This window comes from Mesoplodon mirus, assembly GCF_964341445.2.
Source record: "Mesoplodon mirus genome assembly, chromosome: 2".
In the NCBI taxonomy this organism is placed as follows: Eukaryota; Metazoa; Chordata; class Mammalia; order Artiodactyla; family Ziphiidae; genus Mesoplodon; species Mesoplodon mirus.
The window spans coordinates 204,763,789-204,778,255 of NC_138977.1; the positions used below are offsets into that span (position 1 = coordinate 204,763,789).

The 14,467-nt window shown below is 46.1% G+C and overlaps 1 protein-coding gene across 1 annotated transcript; it reads left to right on the forward strand.

Moving 5' to 3' along the window:
- Positions 1-2,856: 2,856 nt before the first annotated feature.
- INA (internexin neuronal intermediate filament protein alpha) lies at positions 2,857-14,193 on the forward strand (the record flags this gene model as incomplete). Its single annotated transcript, XM_082607660.1, has 3 exons — positions 2,857-4,049; positions 11,681-11,805; positions 13,884-14,193. The coding sequence occupies exons 1-3, from the start codon at positions 2,985-2,987 to the stop codon at positions 14,191-14,193; spliced, it is 1,500 nt and encodes a 499-aa protein (XP_082463786.1). The 5' UTR covers positions 2,857-2,984.
- Between the last annotated feature and the right edge of the window lie 274 nt (positions 14,194-14,467).

Sequence of the window (14,467 nt, forward strand, 5' to 3'; positions counted from 1 at the left end):
ACACATCCTTTGTTGGATATGTGATTTGCAAATACTTCCTCCAGTCTGTGGTTTGTCTTTTCATCTTTTTTTTTTTTTTTTTTTTCTTCAGTACTCGGGCCTCTCACTGTTGTGGCCTCTCCCGTTGTGGAGCACAGGCTCTGGACGCGCAGGCTCAGCGGCCATGGCTCAAGGGCCCAGCCGCTCCGCGGCATGTGGGATCTTCTCGGACCGGGGCACAAACCCGCGTCTCCTGCATCGGCAGGCGGACTCTCAACTGGGCCACCAGGGAAGCCCTCATCTTCTTAAATGGGTCTTTTACAGAGCAAAAGATTTTTTAATTTTTATGAAGTCGAGTTTCTTGATTTCTTTTATGGATCACACCCTTGGTGTCATGACAAAGAGTTTTCCCAAGTGGTTGTACAGGAAAAAATTCAACCATCTTTTTCTCCTCACATGTGTTTAATACTGTGACAGATGCTGAGAGACATACATAGATGTAGAAGTTGTGCTCAAGGAGCTTCCAGTTCAGTTTACACACAAATAATTACAGCAGAAGATGGGAGGCAATTATGTTATGTGAATACTACAAAGGCTGTGGGTAGGAGGAGGAGAGTTCATGAGAGGGAAGGATCACTTTACATTGGAAATATCAGGGAAGTCTTCACGGAGGTGGCAGCATTTGAGCCTTAAGGATTTCAACAGCCGAAGTGGGGGCACAGGAAACAATTCCAAGGAATTTTAAAGGAATTTCTTGAGCATGCACATGGCAGGCACTGTGATACCCACTTTGTATACATAATCACATTTACACCTCACAGTAATCTCATGAGAGAGAGGTCAAGGGTTCTCAAACCTAAATTCAATGGGTCTGAGGTAATGCCTGGGAATCTGAATTTAAGTTCCCAGGTACTTCTAATGAGCAGTCAGGTTTGGAGACTCCTCAGGTGGATTGTCTTATTGAAATTTTACAGATGAAGAGACTAAGGTTCAGCAAATAATAGCAACTTGTTCAAAGTCCCATGGCTAGGAAGAACTGTGATCCAAAACTAGAGCTCTTATGGAGAGAACTTTATCACAAGGCTCCCTGCCTCTGGGAGGCATCATACCTAAAAAAGAATTTGTGAGAGAAGAGCAGAGGCCAAAGACTAAGTCCTTGAAACCCAGGAGAGTAGTGAGCATTGCCAAATGCAGAGGCCACAGAGAATGTGGCATGAGGGAGAACCCGGGGATAACTGAACAATATGTCTGCCTGAGTGACATTACAGGAAGATGAATATACACCCCTTGCATAGGGCAGGGCACTCCCTCAGGAGACCTGGCCAGCTGGAAGGAGTTGTGGTTTGAGACTCAGCCAAGATCACTCCTTGGTAGTACAGCTTTGTGCTAAAATGATTAAAGCCAAACATCTGGGCCTACGGAGTGGTATGCCAAGAAAGGGGAGGCAGGGAGACACAAGTCTCACTGGGGAATCTCAGTAAGCTATTCAGAAATTACAAAATGCAGCCCACTTTAGATTTTCCAGGGCCACTACCCCTTTGATGGATTATTCAGGCCTTTTGCCTCACTTTCTGCTCTATGTGTGTTTTGCCTTTGGATTACTGCTTCTATTGGAGGATGGAAAGAAAAAGAAAGGTGAAACTCTAACTAGGACATTTTGCTGATTTTTGGTAGTCCTGATAACATGGTTAAACATTCCCCCCTTCCTTTAGTGGCCTGTCTCAGGTAATATTTCCTCCATGAAAGTAAAACTTATCCTAGAACTACATCCTTGAGATTCCAAGATCAAGAAAGGCCTTCAGTTTGGAATTCTGGAATCTACTAAAAGTTCTTCATCCTCCCTCTTCAAAGCCATAGCCACATCCTGAGAGATTATAAGTTTGAAGACCCCACCCGACCTCCTCCCAGCCTTTATCTTTACAGATCCCATTCTTGGAAATCCACCACTGTGTAGTGAAGGAGGCCAGCTCAGTCATCAGCACTCCTCCCTACTTTTGGAGTTTAATCTGTTTGCAGGGACCTCTTTTGTCCAAAGACAGATCTCCACAAGAAGGGGCCCTCCCTAAACCAGATGAACATTTACACAGACTGAAATCTCAAATGCCTACAGGTCCAGACAGGTAAAGTAAATGAATAAAGAAGGTGGACGTTATTCAATGGAGAGTGGCGGGGGACTGTGGTGAACAGGAGAGCACGCTTATACAAGTGGCAGGGGCACCTCAGCTCTGTCCATCGTGGCCATCTCAGCTCTTTCTTCCGCTTCTCTCCACTCTCTGCAACTCAGGCCCACTCTCTTTACCTTCCTCCCCTCTCTTCCCGGGCGTCGCAGCCTTTCAGCACAGCCACCCAACCCCGGGCGCTCCGGAGAGCTGCAGAGGAACAGCTGATGAGATGCTCTCTGACGTACACCCACTTCTCCCCTGGGAACCCCAAGCGGGCAGAGGGAGGGGCCAAAGCCGCGCCCTGAGGGTCCACACTCTGTCTGGAAAAACAGGGCCTCACGCTCGGGAGCTCCAGGGTGGCGATGAGCGTACAGCATACCTCCCAGAAAACACTAACCTCCCAGGGGATTAAAGGGGGCAAGGTGGACAGGGTCAAGGGACGCGATGGAGCCGTGTGGTTTCCGGATGGGAAACCCCCATCGTTTAGGCACCCTTCCGCACAAGTCACTTCCAAACCAGACAACTCTCGGGGACGGACGCTTCAGACAGGCGGTGGCTCCTACACAAATGGCTCTGTCCCCGCGCCCTCGGTCCGTGGCGCGCGCAGCTGCGGTAGTCACTGCGCTTCCCCGCCCCCGCTCCTGGATGCCCCCCTTCCCTCTCTCCGCCAGACCCGGAGCAGGAGCTCCGCCCACAACGCGCCGCCCCAGGCACCCCCCCCAAACCCCGCCACCCCACGCCTTAAAACCCGGTGCACACCGCTCCGCCGCGTCCCGGCCGGCTCACCTCTCTTCTCCTCGTCAGCTCCAGCGCAGCCGCTCTCCCGGCCCTGGTCCCGGCACCATGAGCTTCGGCTCGGAGCACTACCTGGGCGCCGCCTCCTCCTACCGCAAGGTGTTCGGAGACGGCTCGCGCCTGTCCTCGCGCCTCTCCGGGGCCGGCGGCGCGGGTAGCTTCCGCTCGCAGTCGCTGTCCCGCTGCAATGTGGCCTCCTCGCCTGCCTGCTCCTCGGCCTCGTCGCTCGGCCTGGGCCTGGCCTACCGCCGGTCTCCGGCGTCCGAGGGGCTGGACCTGAGTCAGGCGGCGGCGCGCACCAACGAGTACAAGATCATCCGCACTAACGAGAAGGAGCAGCTTCAGGGCCTCAACGACCGCTTCGCCATGTTCATAGAGAAGGTGCACCAGCTGGAGACGCAGAACCGCGCGCTCGAGGCCGAGCTGGCCGCGCTGCGGCAGCGCCACGCCGAGCCGTCGCGCCTCGGCGAACTCTTCCAGCGCGAGCTGCGCGAGCTGCGCGCGCAGCTGGAGGAGGCGAGCTCGGCGCGCGCTCAGGCCCTGCTGGAGCGCGACGGGCTGGCGGAGGAGGTGCAGCGGCTACGGGCACGCTGCGAGGAGGAGAGCCGAGGGCGCGAAGGGGCCGAGCGCGCCCTGAAGGCGCAGCAGCGCGACGTGGACGGCGCCACGCTGGCCCGCCTGGATCTGGAGAAGAAGGTGGAGTCGCTGCTGGACGAGCTGGCCTTCGTGCGCCAGGTGCACGACGAGGAGGTGGCCGAGCTACTGGCCACGCTGCAGGCGTCGTCGCAGGCCGCGGCCGAGGTGGACGTGGCTGTGGCTAAACCAGACCTGAGTTCGGCGCTGAGGGAGATCCGCGCCCAGTATGAGTCCCTGGCCGCCAAGAACCTGCAGTCAGCTGAGGAGTGGTACAAGTCCAAGTTTGCCAACCTGAACGAGCAGGCGGCGCGCAGCACCGAGGCCATCCGGGCCAGCCGCGAGGAGATTCACGAGTACCGGCGCCAACTGCAGGCACGCACTATCGAGATCGAGGGGCTGCGCGGGGCCAACGAGTCCTTGGAGAGGCAGATCCTGGAGCTGGAGGAGCGTCACAGTGCCGAGGTGGCCAGCTACCAGGTAAAGTTTGGAACGCTGCGTAGGGAGGGGAGTCCTGTTCTCTCCCGCGCATACTTCCCGCACAGTTGGGGCCCTAGAAACCAAGGAGAGGATAAGGGAGGGGACAGAAAGAGCCCCGCCTGGAGACATTAGCAAACAAAAAGCCCTGGAGCCTCCCTCGCTAATTTTAGGGGCCTGGACGCCCTCTTTCCCTGCCCCTCACTTAACGTCCCTGTCCAAGCCCTTCTAACAAAGAAGCCCTCAAGCTTCTGTTCTTCGGAGTCTTAAAATCTACTTCATGCCTCCCTGTCAGCAAGTGGGCATAAACACGCTGGCGACCTGAAGAACAGCACCCACCCAAAGTAGGAGTGAGCCCAACGGGGGTGGGTCACAGCCTCCCCATGGCTGGTGGTGCTGTTTCCGCTGTCTGGCTTGTTTGATTGACTTTTGAAAGGCTTTCTGTGCGCCCTGGAAATAGTTCTGCCCATGGGTTGGGGGAAGAATGAGGGACTAAACTGGGAAGGGTTCTATCCCATTGTCTTGACTTTTGCCCTCAAAGGAGTAGAGATTGGGAGCCAACAAGACGAGTGATTGGGCTCGTAATAACCGCTCCGCTGTCCTCCCCGAACACACATACGCGGTTCCCTCCTCGACCGAGTAATGTTACTTCTTCCTAAAGAAAGCTTTGCAGCCGATAGCAAATGAGAGTTGTCGGTCGCTGTCCTCGGTGCTGATCTCTAGTTCTTCCCATCTCAGAATTTCCCTCCTGTCTCATGTCCCAGTTATGAGTCTCTAGGCAATTAACTGCTTTGATTTTTTTTTCTTCTGCAACACCAACGCATCAGTCTTGGCTACCTGCAATCAAAAGGGTCACCTCGTGGACAGCATCAATTTTCACTTTCATGGATGGCTTAGCACTTAACAAAAACCACTTAATCTGCTCAGCAGCAGTGAAGTCCCACTCGAAAATGCCCATTTCCTTAACATTTTTCCATCCTAAGTGCATGTGATAAATCACAGAGATGGGTTCATCTTTGTTATCGGTCAATTATTTTTTTTCCGTCTTTGCCTGTCCTCTAAGCCCCTGTGAAGGTATCGATTGGCTCTTTCCTCTTTTTCTCTCCAAACAAAGGCCACTGCATCTTCAGTTTTACCACATAGAACATTCTGGGCTTATGACCACAAAGGACACAAAGGCAGGAGAAAAGTGTAGAAAAGAATCTAAATAGTGTGGTTCAGTTTCAAAGTGCAATAAAAATTCCATGGGATAGAATGCTAATAATTCGGAAACTTGCAATAATTCATTCTAGCCAAGATCAAAGTTTACATTTGATAAAATTAATGGGGTTTGGGAACAATAATAAAATACAATCAAGAAAGGAGTGAAACCTCAAAATGGTATTTGAGTCTGGAGCTATTGATGTGCAGTATTTGCTGTTCATTATAAATTACTCCCTTTGATAAAGGAAGGAAGCTTGCTTAGACCATTTGTTTTGGTGTTTGGAATTACAGTAATATTCAAATACTTCTATTCCACTTCAATATCTGCAACTTGAACTTTTCACTATGTGGCCTAGGTCCCAGACGGCCTGAACTAATCACATTTAGTTAATTGAGACTTCATGTTTTCTTCTAGAAGCTTCAAAGGATGAGTTAGGTGGCCTTCTGGAGGGCTAGCCCAGTATTTCTCTAAAAAGGATAACTTAGCCACAACTGCCATCTGAATTGGGCTTTGCCATGTCCTCTGTTTGCTCATTATAGCCCCTGTATTCTGAGAGGTAGTGACAGTATTGTCTGGCTTGTTTTGTTTGCTTTAAAAGGCTTTCAGTGTTAGACAATAGTAGGGTCATGGAGATGTAGTCTGCAGAAAACAAAAAACAACAGAAACTGCAGCTTCTGCAGCTCTGCAGTGCTGTCCCCATCAGCGTTAGCCTCAGAGCCTCAGTGGACCTGCTTTGAATGGAAGAGAAGATCAGACAACGTATATACATATATATATGTATATATATGTGTATATATATATATGTGTGTGTGTATATATATATATATCCTACCTACCTCTTAGGACCTAAGGCTGAGGTGGGGCTCACATCTTCACCTGGGGATCCTGAAGTCCTGAAGCCACAAGGGAGTCATCAGGCTATTCTCTGTAACAGTCTTAGCAGTGCTGACTGAGATGAAAAGCCTCCTCCACAGTGAGATTCAGCCATTGTTTTCTTGCCCTCTAACCCCTCCCCCTCCCCTTTCACTGCAGTAGTGGAGGCTGTTCTTTCTTCTGCTTCAGAGATTAGTGGTAGGCTCATCTTCCTTTGCAAGTTTGCCACCCTCTTAGAGGCAGAGGAGGGCCCCATTAAAGTCACATTTTCCCTGCTCCTGAGAACTATCAGCCTATTTGAGGAAAGAAAGCTTATCACACTTTTGAAAGGGTGATGAATGATTCAAGGTGACATAGTAAGTATACAGTGGTGTATGAGAGAGCCTGAATCAGGTAACAGGAAAAATCATGAGGAGTTAGGGCTGTTGTCCTCAGAAGCCAAACAGAGCCACCCTCTTTAGCTGAAGGTTTTCCATTTCTGACACAGGGTGATTCTGGTTCCTGCATAGCTGCTTCACCACCATTAGAGTCCTTGCTCTGCCAAAGATGTCTTAAGGACATTTTTGCAGGGTACTGGGGGCCCTGGCCCTATACTATGGTCAGTCTTGGAAAGCTGAAGCTTTCCTTGAAAGACCTTGCTGAACAATCAAGATCACACCATTAGTTAATGCTCTCCAGGGAGATGAGCCAAGTCTGCCCTCCTCTCTCCAGTATGAGATTGGAATGCAGCCTAATTAAATAGGAGGAAGGGGCTGGCCCCTTGGAGATTGGGGGTGGCAGTGGCTGAGTAAAAATCTATAGCTTGATAGATCCATTTCTGAAATTAGAATTCAAGAAAAAAGCTTCATTTGGTCCCTCTCTCTTTTTTTTTCCAACTCATCCATGTGCTTTTTGCTTTCTTTTGTTCTGTTTTTGCCCCCTCTACCTCACTCTATTATTGTCACCTGGGCCATCCTGATAGATCCTTTACAGAAAAAAAAACTAGTGGTTCCTAAACCCATTGACCCACCAAGGTTACTTGGGCGCTTAACAGAAAGATTCTCAGGCCCACTCCCAAAGATATGGATTCAGCAGTTTGCAAGTGGGACCCAGGAATACGCAATTTCGATAAAAGCACCGTCATTCCTCAGACTGATTTGGGTGTGCATTGACTTAAACCACATTTCCCAGTGTAAACCAGCCTATAGAAATACATATAATGCAACATTTTAAAGTATGGTAGGAAAAAAAAAATATGGGATGAAGCAAAGACAGGAGTGAGAAAAGGCAGCACAGTGACCTGTGAGTGTACCATATATAGAAATCCTCTCTCCCCACCTTCATGTATCAGGCAGAGCAGTAATTCTGAACAGCCTCTTTCAATCAGTGAATGCCGCACTCACTACTGCTCACCTGGCTGAGGGCCCCTCAAAGTGATGAAACCCACAGCACTGTCTCTTGTTCCTATGCTCCACTGCAGATGCTAGTGTGGCCAGTTCTCTCTCTTTACTCCCAGCCCTCATCCTTCCTTCTGGCCCTGAGGAAGATGCTCAGCGCTTGGTTTAGCCATTCCAGGAGATACCCCCGCTGGAGCTGGGAGTGCCTCTCTCCCACTCCCTCAGGCTAATCCAGCAGTAGCTGCGTGGTTGGGGGAGGGAGCAGACTGCAGCGCTCTGCTCACATTTCGAGCTGGAGGCCATCTTTGGCAGGGCTTTTGAAGGGCAATGCAAGACAGCCTGGTGTGGGGAAGAGAGTGCAGACAAGGAGACTGGACACTGAGGAGCCGTGGTCAGCAGTCAGCACAGTTCCTTCTAACAGGAGCAAAGTCGTGCTTTCTGTCTACACTGATCCATAAAATAGACATGTGAAATGTGTAACAGAAAAGTTGAAGGAAATTTCATCTCTCTGGAACTCAGGTCCCCAACAACCTCTCATTCAGAAAACACAGCTGTAAAACAAAAATAATTTTTTGAAAAGGACCTAATTAACCTGCTGATGTGACAAAACGTCTATCTCTAAATCACATATTGGGACGTTGGCCCTTCTGCTGCCCCCAGCCTGTTTATTGTTAACTTTACATGGTTCTAAAGTACTTTGCTATTTGGATTTCAAGTCTGCAGCAAGATAAAGAAGAGGAACCACTGGAGTCAGGCATTGTCAAGAACGAGTAGAAACAGATCAGTTAAGCTTGCAGGACAAAGAAAACCAATACGTAGCAAACACTAACTCAAACACTGCTCTATAAATTGGGAGATTGGGATTGACATATATACACTAATATGTATAAAATAGATAACTAATAAGAACCTGCTGTATAAAAAATAATAAAATTAAAAAAAATTTTTTTAATTAAAAATTAAAAAAAAATACTGCTCTAAGGGGCCATTTAGGGTAGAAATAAACAGTCTGATATATCTTAGTTGACCTAAAAGATAAATCACATCACATTATAGAAAAATAATATTATAGAAATTATAGAAAATTATAGAATTATAGAAAAATAATTGATCATTATCTTAATCCTTAGTTGCTGAGAAAGGTTGCATTATGTTTAGTGTCCTAGGTAAGAGTACTACAAACCACTTCAGAAAGGTTTTTATTTAAAATTGTGATTTAAAAAAAATCTGTTATGGAGATGTACATCTTCATGAAAAACAAACAAAAAATAATAATGTGGTGCTTTAAGGGGTTTGCCTCCCAACTCTCCAGTATTAAAATTTTATTTTACGTTGCCTTCCTTAGTTATCTAAAGGGTTGTAGGGAGGGCTCGTGATTAATTTGTCCATATCATTATAAGGGTAGAGGGTCACATGGTATGATATTAACAATAATAAAAATCACTAACATTTATTGAGCATTCCTAGGTGCCATATGCTGTTCTAATGCCTGTTATCTAATTTAACAGATAATGGATTCATCACATAATAATGTGAGGTGCATTAAATTGGCATCCTAAGTTGAGGATCTCAGAACACCTCAGAAAAGAATAAACACTGTAATTTCCCATATACAGAAATGGAGGTTTCAAAGAAACTGAAATATAGAAAACTGACTGAGGTATGTTAGATGTTTGTGGCAGGGCAAGAAATGCAGCCCAAAGATCCTGATGAAATCCTCTTTTTTTCCTCATATAACATTTCTCTTGCTCCTTTGCATAATGAATATACTCCCTCCCCTCTCTCCTTTTTCCTTCACCCTAGACTCTTTTCCCCCTTACCACAATAATATTCTCTTACCTCTAATGCATCATTAGCAGACTTGCTTGTAGGCTAGTTTAACCTCAAATATAGCAACCATCCAGTAAAATTTCTTGGTAAAAATCCTTTTAAACTCTCATGATCTCTTAACACACTTTGGAATATTTTCATCAATGTCCAATGTATTATGCATTTTCCCCACTGCTTATCATCCCTTGCTCTGTACCCACCAGTTAATTGAGTTTCTTCTTTGTGGTATTCCTGTCACTATTTATAGAACAGGTAGGTGGTATGAATTTTTGTTCTTTCTGCAGATTCTCTTGATTTGGAAGTTTGTACCCCCAATGTGTCAGCCCTGCCTTTCACCATCACTTCAACATCCCCACAAGGGAAGTTCAAAGCGTTCCTCAGCGCTTACTTTCTTGAGGTTTCTGATATGTTTATCTGCATCACTACTTCATAAAAATAACTCTCAGTCACTGTGCTCTTCATGTTGACAGAGTTGCAACTGAATTATATAAATTATCTGCTCAGAATAAGAAAAGAAATGCTTATGTAGCATCATTCATTCATTCAACAGTCATTCACTGAGCATCTACAGTGTGCGTTGTGCTAGGCTGTGGGCTTCCAGGGGTGAACTAGACAGAAGGGGTCCAGGTTTCCATGTAACTTACATCCTGGTGCGATAGTTCTCTAACAGTGATTCCCCCTCCCGGGGACGTTTAGCAGTGTCTGGAGACTGTTGATTATCACAGCTGGGAGGCAGGGCATGTGCTACTGGCATCTAGTGGATAGAGGTCAGGGATGCTGCTAAAAATCCTACTTTCATAGGACGGCTGCCCACAACAAGGAATTACCCAGATAATGATAAGAGCTAAAAAGCAGAGTGGGGACTTCCCTGGTGGCGCAGTGGTTAAGAATCTGCCTGCCAGTGCAGGGGACATTGGTTAGATCCCTGGTCCGGGAAGATCCCACATGCCACGGAACAACTAAGCCTGTGTGCCACGACTACTGAGCCTGCGCTCTAGAGCCCGCGAGCCACACCTACTGAGCCCGCGTGCTGCAACTACTGAAGCCCACGTGCCTAGAGCCGGCGCTCCGCAACAAGAGAAGCCACCGCAATGAGAAGCCCGCACACCACAACGAAGAGCAGCCCCCGCTCGCCACAACTAGAGAAAGCCCACGCGCAGCAACGAAGACCCAACGCGACCAAAAATAAATCTATTTTTAAAATATAATAAATAAATAAAAAGCAGAGTGGCCAGTTTCAAGTGGGGGCTTTTTTCTAATTTGTCTTCCCACTGGAGGTGCCTTTTTCTAATTTACACAAAGTTCCTTCATGGGCTAGCAGCTGCCCTGGTTTAAGGTAAAATCACGTGCTAGATCAGTGTGGAAAGGGTACTTAAATTGGATGCTGAGGAAGACCTGTCTTAGTAAAGGGCATTTGAACTGAATCTAGTATGACATGATGTCAGTCATGTGAAGACCCACCACAGAGCATTCCAAACTGAGGAAATAGCTAGCCTAAAGGGCCTGGGATAGCAATAAACTTGGTAAGTTTAAGGAGCAAAAGAGAGGGCCAGGGTACCTGAAACACATTGAGCAAGGGGAAAAGTAGAGGCCATGCTGAGGAGTTTGGACTTAATTCCAAAGCTGTTGGAGGGTTTTAGGAAGATGAGCAATAGGATCTTCTGTGTTTTTAAAAGATCCTCTGGTTTCTCAAGAATCACAGATTTAAAGCTATTTTTCTTCTGTGCCTGGGTTTGCACCTGGAGGAACTTAAAGCAAAAGTATTATATGAACTTAGTTTCTTTTTAAAAAACTATTATAATTTCAATCTGCCATTTGGATTAAAAAAAAATTCCTTGGAGTGTTTATGCTTCCTCCCTATCTGTCATGTAAAATGCTTTCAGTAAAGTGATTGAGTAGCAAACTTCCAGGAAACCATCAAAACAAATGGAGGCAGAGAGGACTTGCCATCCCCTCTGTACTCTCCACAGTTGGAATTTTCTGAATCTAAGCTCCTAACCTGAGCCTGTGGTTTGGGAAAGTACATGTAACAACTGAGTGATTCAGCAGTAATACAACAAGCAAGGGAGGGACGGTAAGTAAGTAAAAAATAAATATTTCCCCAGTATTCAGTTTAGAACCGTGTGCTCCGTGGTAGAAATGTATCCAGATCTCCTGGGGACCTTTATGAAAAAATGCAGATGCTGGGACCCCACCCTAGAACAAATGAATCAGAATCTGGGCTGGGGGACAGGTCTGGATTTTTAATGTGTAGGCAGGGTTGAGAATCCTTGCTTTCTCAGTCTCAGTCTCAGCCTCCATGAATGTCAGCTGGTTTGGCCTAAATATGTTGGACATGCGTTGCTTTTCAGGATAACATTGGGCAGCTGGAGAATGATCTGAGGAACACCAAGAGTGAGATGGCGCGCCACCTTCGGGAATACCAGGACTTGCTCAATGTCAAAATGGCTCTTGACATTGAGATAGCAGCTTACAGGTATGTCACAGGGCATGCTCACCCAAGCAGATCCCATCACCTGGGGCAGCTCTACCCAAATAAGTGGTTTTAGTCTCTCTGATTTCCGATGGGTGAGGGGGGGTTAAGGAAAGTCATCACAGGCTCCTTCCAGGTGAGCTGACCCTTATGTCCCTCGACTTGGTTGTATCCCAGCTCCACCTTACTAGGCCTGGAGTAGTCTACCTACCTCTGCAAGGATTTAAGGGGATAATGTGAGTGCACAGAGGTTGAAATAAAATCCATCAGACTCTAACTTTAAAAATAAGCTTCGGCCGTATGCTAACACATACATATGGAATTTAAGAAAAAAAATGTTATGAAGAACCTAGGGGTAAAACAGGAATAAAGACACAGACCTACTTGAGAATGGACTTGAGGATATGGGGAGGGGGAAGGGTAAGCTGTGACAAAGCGAAAGAGAGGCATGGACATATATACAGTACCAAACGTAAGGTAGACAGATAGTGGGAAGCAGCCGCATAGCACAGGGAGATCAGCTCAGTGCTTTGTGACCGCCTGGAGGGGTGGGATAGGGAGGGTGGGAGGGAGGGAGATGCAAGAGGGAAGGGATGTGGGAACAGATGTATATGTATGACTGATTCACCTTGTTAATAAAGCAGAAACTAATAAAAATAAATAAATAAATAAATAAATAAAATCACCTCTTGGTTTAAAAAAAAATAAAAAATAAGGTTCGGGGCTTCCCTGGTGGCGCAGTGGTTGAGAATCCGCCTGCTGATACAGGGGACATGGGTTCGTACCCTGGTCCGGGAAGATCCCACATGCCACAGAGCGGCTGGGCCCGTGAGCCATGGCCACTGAGCCTGCGCGTCTGGAGCCTGTGCTCCACAACGGGAGAGGCCACAACAGTGAGAGGCCCGCGTACCGCAAAAAAAAAAATAAAAATAAGGTTCATATAACATAGAAAGTCCCAATAGGTGAGGTATCCCCCTAGATTCCTACTCAAGCAATATGTAAGTGAACATTTACCTCTAAAAAAAATAAATACATGGTGGTGGTGGTGGTGGTGGTGTGATGAATTGGGAGATTGGGATTGACATGTATACACTAATATGTATAAAATAGATAACATAAGAACCTGCTGTATAAAAAAATAAATAAAATTCTAAATAAATAAATAACAGCAGCTACTATTTTTTGAATGACTACTGTGTGCCAGGCACTATATTAGATTCTGCATATTAATTATCTAGGTATCAAGTCATATTATTCCCATTTTGCAGATGAGAAAACTTGAACCACAGACTGTGCAACATGCTCAAAGTCACAGTGCTGGTAATGGAAGAGCTCAAACTCAACCCCAGATCTGTCTGAAAATTTTTTCTTTTTTTCCTTACACTATGTATACTACTTCAAACCAAAGCTCCAAGAGGAGTTGATAGTGTTTTGAGTTTCTGATTTAAAATAAATGATAAAAATTATTAGAGTTATGAGAAAAAAAGGTATTGGGGCCATGCTTTTATGATGCTGTTTAAGCCAGGCTGGGAAAAAGCTTGGTATCTGAAACAGTTTAATTCACTGGTTTCTGTTATTGCTGATTCCATTTCCTTTGTACCCCTACACATTGAAAAAAATACAAATCTCAAGTTCAGGCTGATTAGGCAATTCCTTTGTGGACTTCTTACCTTCTTATCCCTGTTGCACTTAAGGTGTTAATTAGTGAAATTACTTCTCCTTAGAGCTTTGTAGACTCTAAGTGCCAAAAATGGGTGTGATGAGACCAAGGGGAGTTGTAGGGTTTTTTTAAATGTATTTGCGAATAGGATAGGTTTCCCCTTGACAGTGCTTTAAACACAGCTTGTGCTAAAGATTTGTGAGTGTGTGTGTGTGTGTGAGTGTGTGTTTGAGTGTGTGTGTGCACGTGCCAGATAAAGTCCAGGTCTTTGAGCCTTGAAATTCAATATTTATTGGCCTCAATCTCATGAAGAAACTGCGAAATCTTTCTAATCTTTCTAAAATGAATAGAGGCTGGAGAGTTAAATTCTTTAAAAGTTTCAAGTTGACTTCCTGAGAGTTTTTCTCTGTTGGATTTACAGGAAACTGCTGGAAGGCGAAGAGACGCGTTTTAGCACCAGTGGATTAAGCATTTCAGGGCTGAATCCACTTCCCAATCCAAGTTATCTGCTCCCTCCTAGAATCCTCAGTTCTACCACCTCCAAAGTCTCATCCAGTGGGCTGTCTCTTAAGAAAGAGGAGGAGGAAGAGGAGGCTTCTAAGGTAGCCATGAAGAAAACCTCCCAGATAGGGGAAAGTTTTGAAGAAATATTGGAGGAGACAGTGATATCTGCTAAGAAAACCGAGAAATCAAATATAGAAGAAAACACCATTTCAAGCCAAAAAATATAATTCTGTTGCTTGAAAAAAGTTAGTGCTTAAGAGGGGATAATATGCATTTGACTTGTTAAACAGCCTATTCCTGATCCAAAGCACCTGTCACCACTATACAATGTTTTCAAGGCTTCCGTCTCATATTTAGCATTGAATACTTACTTTCTCTAATAAGAAAACCACACCTTAGATTGGAGCAAACCACAGTCCTAGAGCAATCACAGAGGAGTTATCTAAGAATGCAGCTTTCTCACCTAAACCTTAGGCTTCACAGCAATAGATGATTCAGGTA